Source organism: Monocercomonoides exilis (assembly GCF_001643675.1).
Source record: "Monocercomonoides exilis strain PA203 chromosome Unknown scaffold6-2077815, whole genome shotgun sequence".
Taxonomy (NCBI): domain Eukaryota; phylum Preaxostyla; order Oxymonadida; family Polymastigidae; genus Monocercomonoides; species Monocercomonoides exilis.
Window position 1 is genome coordinate 1267970 of NW_027150551.1, and position 13268 is coordinate 1281237.

The 13268-nt window shown below is 37.9% G+C and overlaps 3 protein-coding genes across 3 annotated transcripts; all 3 read right to left on the bottom strand.

The window, feature by feature from the left end:
* Window positions 1–35: 35 nt before the first annotated feature.
* MONOS_2222 (putative Coiled-coil domain-containing protein 22) lies at window positions 36–2310 on the bottom strand. The gene is made up of 5 exons (XM_067872130.1): window positions 2058–2310; window positions 1866–2001; window positions 833–1812; window positions 342–646; window positions 36–214 (listed from the first exon to the last, which is right to left on the bottom strand). The coding sequence occupies exons 1-5, from the start codon at window positions 2277–2279 to the stop codon at window positions 136–138; spliced, it is 1722 nt and encodes a 573-aa protein (XP_067733900.1). The 5' UTR covers window positions 2280–2310; the 3' UTR covers window positions 36–135.
* Window positions 2311–2390: 80 nt separating this feature from the next.
* On the bottom strand, window positions 2391–7358 carry MONOS_2223 (putative ubiquitin conjugation factor E4 B). Its single transcript, XM_067872131.1, has 6 exons — window positions 7227–7358; window positions 7102–7158; window positions 6981–7057; window positions 6797–6912; window positions 3032–6750; window positions 2391–2904 (listed from the first exon to the last, which is right to left on the bottom strand). Exons 1-6 carry the CDS (start codon window positions 7297–7299, stop codon window positions 2831–2833), a joined length of 4116 nt encoding a protein of 1371 aa, XP_067733901.1. The 5' UTR covers window positions 7300–7358; the 3' UTR covers window positions 2391–2830.
* A 350-nt stretch (window positions 7359–7708) lies between these two features.
* MONOS_2224 (putative papain family cysteine protease domain containing protein) lies at window positions 7709–10234 on the bottom strand. The gene is made up of 4 exons (XM_067872132.1): window positions 9934–10234; window positions 9646–9859; window positions 8268–9568; window positions 7709–8189 (listed from the first exon to the last, which is right to left on the bottom strand). The coding sequence occupies exons 1-4, from the start codon at window positions 10188–10190 to the stop codon at window positions 7979–7981; spliced, it is 1983 nt and encodes a 660-aa protein (XP_067733902.1). The 5' UTR covers window positions 10191–10234; the 3' UTR covers window positions 7709–7978.
* Between the last annotated feature and the right edge of the window lie 3034 nt (window positions 10235–13268).

The window sequence follows — 13268 nt, forward strand, 5'->3', positions numbered from 1 at the left end:
AGTGCTTTATTTCTGGGGAAAAAATAAATTGCAAGTTAGCATTATACAGCGTCGCTCTTGAGAAAAGAAAAGAATTTTTAGAAATGAGATGATATAAACAAAAAGGCAAAATTGTAAAAATAAAATTAGACTGATTTATTCATCATCGTCATCGTCATCGTCTTTAAGTTTCTCTCTCAACGAATCGTTCTCTTTCGACAAGGCATTGAGATCCCTAAAAAGAAATAATAGAAAATACAAACAGAAAAGATATTATGCATTCAATAAACAATCGATGATATTTATCAAATTAATGAATGAAAAATAAATAAAAGAAATAAAAAAAAAGCATCAAATCAAACTTATTTAATTTCTCTATTTTCTCTGCTGCACCGTATCTGAGCTGATCATCTATCCTCTCTTTTGTGTCGAGAAGACGATTAGTATATTTCCCTATCTCGTTGTAAGTGGCTGAGAGCTTTCCATAGTTCTCATGGATAAGCACAAGCCCTCTGTAAATGTTCTTTGCAGCCTCATCACGATCGATCTTGGGGTCAGGCACTTTCGCAGCAAGAAAGATCATCTCGTCGGCATCGTGGAACACACGGTCCAGACGCTCTTCTGCTGTGTTCGAGTCAGACATCAGCGATTTCATGTCGTTTATGATCTGTTGAGGCAACGAAATAACAAATTGATGAAGAAAGTTGAAAAAAAGGGGAAAAAATGTGAAAATGATGAATATTGCAGAAACAAATATTATTTTTGAAATAAAATCCTTATTTGATAAACGCATGCAATACAACTGAAATACGCCATTTCGTTTTCTTTCTCTTTTCCTTTCGTAATTTCAAACCTTGTTAATATCATTCTTCTGTGCGGTCAGGTTTGCATGCATTTCAGTAATCTTTCCAACATATTTCTGTCTCTCCGCAGTTTTATCCATTCCCTCGTACTCTTGCTTCAACTGCTGTAATCTTGCCTGTTTTTTCTTTGCCTCCTCAATCAGCTGTGCCATTTCTGTTCTGACTTCCTTCAGTTCTTCAGTCAGTTTATGAGACAGTGATTGGTCTCCTCTGTTCTTCTCCACACACTTGTGATACTTCTCAACCAACGGCCCGCGCACCTCTTCCCAGTCTGAGCCGAGCTGCTTGATCTTGCTCATCGTCTTTTCGTTCAGGCGCGTCAATTCGCTCATGGCATTGTCGGGGTCCTTCAACATAGCCACAATCAGCTGCTTTTTCTTGATCTCGTCCTTCAGAACTGCAACTTCGTTTGTAGCAGATTGTAATCTCTCCACAAGCTCTCTCGCACGAGCCATTTCGGCTTCAACTTGACGTTGTGCTTCCGTTGTAGCAGCCTGGAATTTCTTGAGTCTTTCTTCACTTTCCTCAACTTTCTCTTCAAGTTGCTCTTTATCCTTAACATCATTCTTATCAATAGACACCTCTCCAGTTGGTTGTTCTTCTTGAGCAAAACGAGTCATGTGATCAATTCTTCCTCCTTGCTTGGAGTTTCTTTGTTTCTTTAATGCATCAGAAAGTGAAAGTAATGTGCTCCTTTCCATTGTGTCTAATTGATCAAACATTGCCTTAGATACAGCACGAGCAACAACAGACACAGCTGTCTGTATTTTCTCTTTGCGCTCTTTTTCAGCTTTCTCTTCTCCTTTTTGATAAATTTCATTTTCTTTGTCCTTGTCAATTCCTTCATAAGGATGAGAAAAATGTCTTTTAAAGTGGCAAAACAGAGGAGGCTTTTGAAGAAGTGGAATGTACCATGGATCGAAAAATGATTGTCTTACAGCTTCTCTCATTTGTCCAAGTAACGTTTGCTCTTTTTAAAGTGTAAAAGCATTTCTCACAAAAATGATGAAAAATATTTCAAACCTTGAACAATTGTTTCCGATTCCTTTTGCTCCGCACGTGGTAATTTTTCAATAAGAAATGAAATGAATTTCCTTGTATCAGTTTGGTTGGGATACGTAAACAAATCATAAGTACATTCTCCGTTATATCCAGAATCCTAAAAATTAGTTTATTTTTAAAAATCTTTTTGGAAAAAAATAAAACAAAACAAACTTTCATTGCTTTCGCAATTGATGAGCAGTATTTAAATCGTTTCACTCCATCTGGTGGAACAGTGAGGGGAATTTCCAAATCTGAATCAATCATGTTCAGAATAACTGCACAGCAATTCATCAGAACTTCTGGGGTAAATTGAGCACAGCTGGTAATGTCACTATCAACATTGCACCCAGCCTGCCGAAGGGTCATAATCATAATGGCATCGGCATCATCCATGATAGGTTGTTTCTTTCTCTATTTTGATCATAACCATTATGTTAAAGACAAAAACATCGAAATGGGGCGAAATATTTTCATTTATGAAAAAAACCGTGTTTTGTTCCAAACTTTTTCTGCTTTCAGATCATTATTTGTTTAATGTTCTCATGCGTAAATGTGTAGCAAAATTAAAAAAATAAGTTAAATATTGGAAAATGGTGCATGGAACAAAATTCATGAAGCAAAAAATTTCATCACAAATCATTGAACTAATGATTTAACAAAATTATTGTTATTTATTTGAAAATATTGGATATACAGTTTTTATGAAGTTAACAAAGCCATTCAAAAAAATTTTTTCTAAAAAAACAAAAAATTAATGATTAAATTGTATTTAACAATTTTCAGATTAACCTATGCCAACATTTTTCGAAAATTGAAAAAAATAAGTCATAACAAACAAAAAATATTGCTTAAAACCTTTGGTTAAGCTTTAATAATTTCAATAAAACATTTAAATTTTCTCAAAGTTTTTTTAATAAAAAAGAGAACATTGAAATCAATGTCAATTATCTTGGCAATGCATCAAACTCTGCCTTTTTCTTCTTTATCCACTCATCTATTTGCGCTTTCAGTTCGACGTCTGCGAAGAAAAGTTATTTTTTTTTTTTAAAATTATTCATAGATAAATATGGAAAAAATATTTTTATTTAAAAAATTAATAAAATAGAATTAACATTCAACGATTCAAAAACAAATGATTGACAAACCTGGACTAATCATTTCCTTTGTCAAAGGCTCGTTTGTGAACGGATTCTTTCCAGTGGTCAGTATCGTTTTCATGATCACATCCTTGTCCATTGTTATTCCTGCCGACACTTTATATGGGTCCCTCATCAAAGTATACACCATGGGATCGAGAAACTCCGAAGGGCAATCCACATCCAGCTGGCCCTCGAGCCACACGTCGAAGTCGTTCGTCTTCGAGAGCGTGGACGCCTGCACCACCAGCTCAATCATCGAACGGAACGCTGACAGCTCAGCATTGCTGCGTGTTCCTTTGACAGTGACAATGTCACACAAAGTGGCAGCATCGACGCTGCTGAACGGGATGGCGTCTCGCCAAGCCGCATTGATAAATTCTGATGGATGAGAAATGTCGTAGTCAAACAATATCTCCACCTCTTCCTCGTCATCATCATCAGACATCGAAGAAGAAGATGACGAAGAAGAAGAAGATGATGATGATGACTTATTTTTGCCAGCAGCGGACTTCCGAATGAACGGCATGAATACTTCATCAGGTGCCACACGAGAAAGCGCCAGAAACAGATCAAACAGCAGCCCCACCAATTTCAGAGGCTTCCAGTCGATCTGGCTCGGGTTGGACACTCTCATTTCAGCTGCCTCTTTTCCCACAAGTTTCGTCGTCAGCCTGTTCATCACAGGAACAATCGACGCAAAGTCCTGCCGCTCCAGCAGCAGCACAGGGCCTACGCGGCAGAGCTGTATAAGACACTCCATAAATCCATAGGTCAGCCTTATGTTCCCTCGGGCAATGCTTATGTACCGCCCATACGCCTCAGCTATTCTGTGGTCTTCTTGTGACGCAACAGCAACACTCGCTGGCTTCACTGCATCTTCCAGCTGGTGCAGATACGTGATGCCCTCAAACGCGTTCTTGAAGCACTGCTCCACATCCCCCGCCAGCCGCGAAATAATCCTCACAAATGTGAATGGCCCTGTCGCCACAACACGCTCGCCTGTCTCACTCACGCTGCTGTTGCCGATGATTGATCCACCTGAGCTGTTCAGCAGATGCACCACTTCAGGTCCCAATCTGTCGTGCACAAGCAGAATGCGCAAGGAAGAGCAGAACTGGAAGCGCGTGTGCAGCCGCTGCAGCATGCTCGACTCGTCCGCAGAGACCAGCTCGATGTTCGGGAAGTACGACAGCAGCGCCCGCGGGAACAGATGCAGCACCGCAGAGTGCGACAGGAGCGTGTTGCACAGCATCTTCCGCCGCTGCGCATCCAGGTCTGGATCCCGCGCCCGCTGCTTCCGCTTCCGCCTCGCCTCCAGCTGCCGGCTCCGCTTCTCGATCCGCTCTTCCCGCAGCTTGTTCATCTGCTCAGGGGTCAGCCCTTGTTCCACTGAGATGTCTGTCTGATCTTCTTCCTCTTCCTCTTCTTCTTCTTCCTTCTCGTCATCAGCTAGCTCAATCGGAGGCACCAGAATCAAAGTCAGCAGACTTCCGATTTCTAGTACGATGTGTGGATATGGCAGGATTTTGCTGTTGAACAACAGGAAAGCGAAGAGATGGAGAATGTTTTTCGCGTTCGACAGCGACGAGATGGTGGAGCGGTTGATCATCGATGCCCGCAGCACCTCTATCATGTCCTCCAGTGCAAAGAGCGGCTGGCATCCAAACAGCGGATGCCTCCTCATGAAGCTTTCAGCAGGGTCTGCTTCTCCCTCAGAAGGTGCAATTGAAAAGGGCGGACGCGCTTTTGGAAGAGGAGCACGTGCTCTGGAATCTGCCTGAGATTGGGGAGAGGGTGAGGAAGACGGAGACAAAGCAGAAGAAGTCGTTGAAGCGGAGCGTGGAGAAGCAGAAACAGAAGCAGAAGGAGAAGCCGAAGGAGAGGCAGAAGTGGATGAAGTGGGAGACACGTGATAGACGCTCGAGTCATTTGGGTCAGGAATGGACGGCGATATCTCTCCAATCTCGCGCAGCAGGAGCCATGCATAGAAGTCGTAGAACTTGATCACATCAGCCATCAGCGTGCTGTGTGCGTAGATGCTGTCGCATGCCCTGCACGTCTCCATCAGCTGCTTGACGGGATACACCCGCGCAAGCACCTCTTCTGCTTTGCCAGCGCCCATCTGTGCCAGCGCCGGGTGCAGCTGCGAGGCAGAGATGTTGCGTTCAGGCAGGCATGCACAGGAAGGGAAGTCGTAGAAGACAATGTCCTTCTCCACGGGGGGAAGCTGCTGGATCATCGAGTTGAACGTCTGGATGTTCTTGTCGTAGCGAGCAAGCGACGTCACCAGTCCCACGTGCAAGCAGTGCAGCGTCAGGAAGAAGTACTCACTTACACGCTCGAAGCGGATCGTGCCTGTTGCGCTCTCTTTCTTCGCCCTTTGCTCCACTGCTGCTTTGATAGCATCCATGTCTGAATGTCTCGCGATCCGCTCTTCGACTCTGCTGAGCGAGCGGCCGGCGAGGATGGAGTAGCTGAGGTCGATCTTGTGCCACAGCTGGTTGTCCCCGCGGATGAACCACTGGCCTCTCGCTACGAGCTGCCGCAGTTGTTGAGGCTGCGTCTCTGTTGTGGTGATAACACCGGCGCTTAGCGAAGTGTAGGCACTCACTGGAAGCTCTTCGAACTTCGCGGCTGAGTCGTGCGATATCTCCACAAGCGAGGAATGTGAACTGACAGAAGAAGAAGAAGAAGAAGATGATGATGATGATGACGACGATGATGGAGATGCATCAGATCTTCGCGCATAGCCGTAGACGCTGCTCTTCTCGCCAGCCTCTCGAATGCCGCCGGCGTATCCTTCCACCCACGGGATGGGCAGGAAGCGGTCGCAGATAGAAATCATCGCCATGCACATGTTCACTGACATCGCATCGCTCGATGCCAGGCGGAAGTCAGACTGCATCTTCAGCCTTTCTTTGTTCGCCACGCAGAAGCAGTCCAGAAAATGAAGCAAGTTGCTGCTCAGCCCTTCCTTCGGGTTGACTGCGAACTCATTCTCGCTGTGTGATGCTGAAGCGCCTGAAGAAGAGGTAGCAACCAGACCTGAGGAAGATCCGCACTGCTCCAAAGGAACATTCCCACGGAGCATATTTGTGAACAGCACTCGGAGCGACGTCCACTGCCCTTCCATCATCTGGCCGTACCGCTGCAGCGTCGACCGCAGCCAGCTCGTCGTCAGCGGGCTGCCGCTGCTTCCGTGCGATGCGACGACTGCAACTTTCCCGTCTTTCCGCTCTTCCACAGAGAAGTTTGGAGAGCTCAGCCATTTCTGGCAGAAAAGCGGGTTTTCGGGAGAAAGCGGAGTGGTGCATATTAAACTCATCAAAATGGTGCGAGGAAAAATGCACTCGTTCAATTGATATTGCAGAAGTGGTGCTGACGACGGCTTCAAAGATGTAACAGTATAGCGAGATGCATTCACATATTCTGAGTCTGGAAGAAACAGTAGCCCAGGCCATGCTGCAGCTCGTGTCGCAAACGTAACGTTTCGCATAACAAATAAAAATGCATCTAAATAGCCTTCGGGCATTTCTGGAAATGCGGCTTTTGCAAATTGTGATTTGAATGCATTAATCATTGGCTGAAAGATTGTTTCGAAAATTGTTGAGTCATTCTGCTCTTTTTCCGTCTCAACAATAAATGCAATAAGCTCATCAAAATAAGACGTGGTCACTGTTAGGCCCCGCTCTTTTTTCATAATAATTGCTAAAAGATCTTCAGATCTAAAAAGAGCATTCAACTTACGAAAAACAATAAATTGAACAAAACCCATTGCATTCAACAAAGTTATCTGGAAATTGAAGTGCCATTACAGAATAATTGATTAGAAATCGTTTTGCAGCTGGATATAACACTTGAAGATCTTGTTTCTTTGCTGCATTGTACTAAACAATAAAAAAAATAACATTGACAAAGAAGAATAGCATCCAGGAAACAAAAATTAACATCACACTCCATGGGCCATTGATCGCTCTTCTTCTTGTGTAAGGCGATTCCAAGTCTGAATCATGTAGTGCAACGGCTTTACGGCTTTAAGAAAAAGAAATGCAATTTTGAAATAAAAATATTCATACGATTATCACCAGTCAGCTTTTCCAATATTATAGTCTCTATGTCTTCAATTTTTAAAACTTTTGAAATTATAAAGACGATTATCCATGTCAAAAGATAAAAACTTTGGGGAAAAAAGAAGCAATACTTCTTCCTTTCACAGGCTCATAATCAAAAATGTTCTCAATGAGGATAGAAGTCCATAATGATTGTGATGTCATGAAGAATCAATCCCGTGAAAGGAATAAATACTTGTAAAAATAATATCTTTCAAAAAAAATAGTGGAATGATCAAAAGATTGAATTGAACATTTTTGAAGATAAATGTGCTCCAATTATATTGAAGTCAATTAACATCGCATCCATTTTCCAAATGAAAATTGTTAAATAACTATTCAAAGAGAACATGTCATTTCTTGAAATGTGAAAAACTGGATATTCTGGGTATGAATGTGAATAATTCTATAAAAAGTTGAAAATGATGCTCATAATTTCTGCTGCAATTTGAAGCGCGAATCATTTTGATTGCAACATTTTTGATCTGTTTTCTTTTAGTCTTAACAATCTTATTGAAACAGATAATTGCATTTTTCTTTAATCGTTTCTATTTTGACGTTTTACAAAAATATATCACACTCACGCTCAATGATTCTTTGTAGTCGTTTTTGCACCACTCAAAAATTAAATAATTCAAAAACAAAAACCTCACAGAAAAGCAACGATTTTCTGTAAATCAAAAAATTTCAAAAACAGACGGTAACAATAATTCAAAACACTAACGTTTAATCGTAAATGAAAACAAATTAAATATTCACACATTAAACTTCTCAAAGGCAGCATTTTAAGCTGCAAAATAGTTAACAATACTCTCTTAATTTAAAAAAAAAATTATTTCTCTTTTCATTTGTTATTTCTACGAGCATAAGGAAGCGGACCATCCCAGGCAGGATATTGATTTTGCGTATGAGTTGAATTTTTAATCAGTGAATAATCGTATTGAGGATAGCTGCCACTGTTGCATTCATAAGAACTATCGCTCCAATCAATTTCAAAGGCGCTTGCTGTTGGCATTTCAGTCTCTCTCGAAATACGATGGATCACAGAATAAGGACTTTTAAATATACATAAGAAGAAATATTAAAAAAAAAAAAAAAAAAAAATTCTTATAAGATCAACAACAATGACATACATTGCCCAATATCCACAAAGATCAATGTCATCCTTTAACTTATCGCGTTGCTCTTTTATCGGCTCCATTACTGACGAGATCATCTGAAGAGGAATCCAGTTCAGAGTGAATTCTCCTTTTGTCTTGTTATCCTCTTTTAAAATCGTAACAAAACGCATGTAGTACATCTGGTTCGAGTCTGATTTCATTGAGTCAAAGAAATATCTGTACTTATCTGAATCACATCCATATTGTTTGTCTTTGCACGAAAACTCATGCGCCTGCGATGTTAATTCAATGAGGTCTTGAGACGACTTTGGATCAAGACACATGGCAAGTGATTTTTCTTCAGGAGTCATTTCTTTCTCTTCATCGCCATTGAGGTTCTGAGTAAGGTTGTTAGCCATATGGTTTATGATATTCCTCAATCGTCTTCCTGTTTGCTTTGGTGACAGAATCGACTGCCCAACTTCCGTTCGCAAATGATTTGAGTTTTTGCTGCTTTGCATTGCATTCGTCTTTGGCGCTTTCTCATCGTCAAAAATGAGATGAGTGCAAGACAGCCAGTTCATTGGATTGTTCACGTTGGGGCAAATTGTCAGCTCGTCCCATGTTGAATGCTTGCCCAAAAAGAAGTTCAATGAATGAGAGCCTCTCATCCAGCTGTTCTTCAGAATAATGACACCTCGTTCAGGATCCCCTCCCACAGCTCCCCGGCCATAGGCTGCTCCCTCACGGCCAGGCTCTATGTCTTTTTCTCCTCTTCTCCAGCCGCCTCCCACTCCTTCTCCATATTCACCTTGTCTCAGTCCTTTCATCGTCATCCATTCATCGTTGTACCCCACCATCTGCATGATGTGGCCGAAAAACAGCTCGAAAGTCTCTGCCATATACCATTCGGCTTCTGGATTCATTGGCTCAGCTCCCCAATCGAAGCATTTATCGGTGTCTTTGTTCTTTGTGATGTATGACGGGCATTCAACAAATGAATCGGAATCTTTTTGTAATTCACAGATTTTAGAATATTCAACTGTCTGATCGTTTCTTTCATTTTGTTTAGTTGTATCACAAGGAATATATATGTGGTTGCGAGGATGCCACGAAAAATAAACAGGACCTACACTTTGTTCTCGTAAAAGCGCCTTCATATCCTCCACGGAATACGCAGTGTGAATCCTAGAAATTTTTGGACGGATAGGATTAGAATCATTTTTCATTCTCTCCTCAAGTCCAGGACACTCAAAATCCTTACCTGGTTTGGTGATGTATGGACAAACAGATTCAGGATATATGTGATTATGAATATTACGTAGATAGTAAAACTAAAGAAAAACGAATATAAATGAAAAAGGAGTTTTTTTAGTGAAAATATTATTTAATTTATTATAATGCTTCAAACCCATTCAGGTAATCCTCCTTCAGTTGTATTTGATTGAGGTCCTTGTCCGTATCCATCACATATTTTTGTATTTTCTTTTTTCTGGCATTCCTCAACAATTAGTTTCGCAAGTGATTGAACTGAAAAAGAAACATATTCGTTTTCTTTCAAAAATCCTTTCTTTATCCCATTTAATCTATACGAATCTTCAAGATATGACGCTAATGCAAAAGCCCTAAAATTTCCAAAAGAAAAAGAAAAATTAAAGAAAATATGAAAGTTATTGCATTTTTTAAAAGAATATCCAACCAGCAAGTATTTCTCGATCCTTGATCTTTATGAGGCCCTGGAAATTTTGCTGCATATTTATATGGAGGGATGCTAAAGGATATTTCTGGCATTTTTGGTTCGTAATGAATAGATGCAACTATTGAAACGCCAACAATCAAAAATATGCATATTATCCCAAGAAGAACAATTTGAGCAATTGCCCAAAATTTTTCTTTATTTATTGACTTAACTTTTGGAGCAGCATCGTTTTTATCCATATTTACATGCTTAAACATTGAAAAAAGCTGTTGATTAATTGATCAACAAATAATGTAATTGTGGGCTCTTCACTTAATTTGTATATGTTTTCATATCTGCAATCTAGCAATCTTTTTCCTCAGTTAATTTTAAATCAAGAATTTTAGAATATGTGTTTTTTTTCACAAGTTTTTTGTTATTTGAATTATCTTCTACCACAGTTATTCGTATTATCAAAAGACAAATTTTCATCTTGAAAGATGTTTTGCGTAAAAACAGTGTTTCGGAAAAATTACCTTTTAAAAAGATTAATAACATATGAAGAAATCAATATGCGTCAAGAACATATGATTGGAATAGTTCAATATTAATGTATTTTGTCAATTTCTTTGAAGCCATTTGAAGGTTCCTGCTTTTAATTATCATTGATTTTTCATTCTTTCAATCTTTTTTCCATTTGCTTTACTGAAACACTGCAGAACATGCTCCTTATGTGCTTTTTAACACAAAGTTGTTAGATCAGAATAATTTATGAATTGGATGTTCTTTTTTAAAATCACGCTATCATTAGAGTATTGATCAAAAAATTTATCCTTATCGCGAAAACTGTAACTATTAATTTCTTGTTTATAATTTTATTGGAAAAAGTCGAATTTTCTAAATACCTTTTTCTATCTTTCTCTCACTTTTTTATTCTTTCTGACTTTTTCCTCTCTTTCTTTGTTTCTTCATTTAGCATCGAGAAATTTGTTAAGATTGCAAAATTATTCCCTTGTTAGAGGAAAAAAAGAGGGGAAAAGTCAAAGATTCATGTTTATAGCTTTTACTCTTTGTTTCAAGGACTGACATTTACATTGAAGATGTTTTCTATAACAATTTGATTGCTTATCGTGATTGCAAAACTGTTGTGCGAGTTGCGCTGAAATGCGCCGAGCCATTTATACTGCATAAAGAATGGCTGACGATCCATTCAATCATCACTTTCTTTGAAAAGATGTTTATGCTGCTATTGAAATGAAATGAGAAATGTGTTGTTGAAATGCGATAATAAAATCCTCTATCTTAAGATTTGCATGTGTTTCTTACATCGTTTGAACAAACTATAATGCCATTATCCAGAAATTTTTCGATTTCTCATGTGCAGCCATCATCTCGCTTTAAAGAGAAAGAATGTTCTCAATGATTCATGATTCTGAAATTGTTTCCATGTAAAAGGTCTTAATAATTTCCCAAGACAATGAAAAAAAAGTTTTTTAAAAAATTCATGAAGCTTGGAGCATACAGGTATTCTTTCTTTACAAAACAAATGATACCCAATTCTCTCTCTCATTTCCGAAACCTCAGAAAGAAAGAATTGATCTGCTCTTCATCCTTGAAGAAATCAATGTTCTATTTAAATATAATTGCAAGGCTATGTTCATTCGTTAAATCTTGATTTTTTCTTCCCCCTCCAAATGGTTGCAACAAAGAACAACTGTGTTTAGAGTCGATTATCGGTAAGTGGCACTTTTCATTTCTGAACTGATTGGCTCAAATTATCTGTTTGCATTATTAGTCTTCATTCATAATTTCTATATTACGTGTTGCAGCGATATTCGATTATAACAAAAAATTGACTTCATTGCAACATACTAATTCTTCTATTCTATTGGTTCATTCTTTTCTTTTTCAGACAATAAATCCTGTAAAATAACATTCTTTTTTTCGCAATAATGAAAAATTTTACTGGATCTTTCATTAAAATATTCAAAGCTGTAAATAACTCTTGTCTCATCTTTCGTTCCACGAACCTTTTCCCATTGTTCACTTGTTGAGTTTTCATATCTTGTCGAATAGTGGAATAATGTTGTACTATCTTCCAATAAATCACAAATTGCATCATATGTACGAACATCATCTCTTTCTAATGCCAATTTCCCTTCCTGAAAAAGTCTGTTAATTGCATGATATTCTTCTCCAATTGTTAAATCCTCTCTTTGTGGAATGTTATATTTATTCAAAACAGTACCCATCAAAATAGCCATTCGTGATTCGTAGTTGGGAGCCTTTGATACAGTATCGTCATAACACACTCTATATTTACAGGTTTCTTTGTTTTCAATCATCATTAACTAACTTTTTTAAATTTGGTTTTGATTGATAACAAATAATAAATTCTATTGAAAGAGATAGTTTGCATTTTTCTTTTACAAAAATCGAAGTCAATTCATATCAATCAATAATTGTTGATAATTATAATAGATATTTTTTTTTTAAAAATCAAAACCAACTCTTTCAAAAAAGATTTTTTAACTTTATTTATCGAATAAATAATTTCTAATAACAATTAAACAATTTCCGTTTCGACATATCAAATAATAACTTGGCTGCTTTATGATACATAGGTATTCCAACCCTGATGAATTGCATATTCAAATGAAAATTAAATAATAAATTTTCAAACAAACAAAAAAATGGAATTTTCATTTCAAAAAAGTTAATATTCTTTCATAACATAAAATAATGAAATGATATTTCATTTATTTTCTAAATGAAAACTTAATTTTTCTGGCAGCAAAAAGCATTATCAATCATGGTTTGAGAAGAAAGCAGGAAATAATATTATCCACACAAATCAATAAAGCCTATTTAATGCAATCAATTTTAATAAACATAATGTTGAACATATGTCATTAACTTGTTTTATTCACAAATATGACAGAAAAAAAAATTTCCTTCCCCCATAATTATTTTTCATTTCTGAATAATTAAACATACCTTTGAAAAAAGGGAATTAAGTCTCAATTCAAAAGAGCTAACATATTGAGCGTTTGTTCATCGATTCAAATACATTTATATTTTGAACAATAATTTGAAAATCGCTATTTTTGCTATTCAATTCTTTATTTTATGACTTTTTAAGTTCATAAAGTTCAAAGATGATTGAACGAAGCATGCGCGTTTTTATTTCATTTACAACTTGGATATTGTGGTTTTTCCAAATTTCAACTCATTTATTTTGTCGGACACAATGCGAAGAACTCCAAAAATTTTCTACAATATATTCTAGAGAAAAATCATACATAGAATTAAAGCATCATGCTTCCATTGCAACATTTTCTTTAATGAATTCTTCT

Excerpts from the sequence above, each read along its gene's own strand:
- MONOS_2224 (XM_067872132.1), bottom strand. The coding sequence starts at position 10,190 with ATGTTTAAGCATGTAAATATGGATAAAAACGATGCTGCTCCAAAAGTT. Across the intron at positions 9,860-9,933 it reads GGATCGAGAAATACTTGCTG|GGCTTTTGCATTAGCGTCAT; the intron begins GTTGGATATTCT and ends TGGAAATTTTAG. Across the intron at positions 8,190-8,267 it reads CTTTGTGGATATTGGGCAAT|TCCTTATTCTGTGATCCATC; the intron begins GTATGTCATTGT and ends TATATTTAAAAG.
- MONOS_2223 (XM_067872131.1), bottom strand. The coding sequence starts at position 7,299 with ATGACATCACAATCATTATGGACTTCTATCCTCATTGAGAACATTTTT. Across the intron at positions 7,058-7,101 it reads AAAGCTGACTGGTGATAATC|CCGTAAAGCCGTTGCACTAC; the intron begins GTATGAATATTT and ends TTTTTCTTAAAG. Across the intron at positions 2,905-3,031 it reads AAAGGAAATGATTAGTCCAG|ACGTCGAACTGAAAGCGCAA; the intron begins GTTTGTCAATCA and ends TTTTCTTCGCAG.
- MONOS_2222 (XM_067872130.1), bottom strand. The coding sequence starts at position 2,279 with ATGGATGATGCCGATGCCATTATGATTATGACCCTTCGGCAGGCTGGG. Across the intron at positions 2,002-2,057 it reads CAATTGCGAAAGCAATGAAA|GATTCTGGATATAACGGAGA; the intron begins GTTTGTTTTGTT and ends ACTAATTTTTAG. Across the intron at positions 647-832 it reads AGAAGAATGATATTAACAAG|ATCATAAACGACATGAAATC; the intron begins GTTTGAAATTAC and ends TTGCCTCAACAG.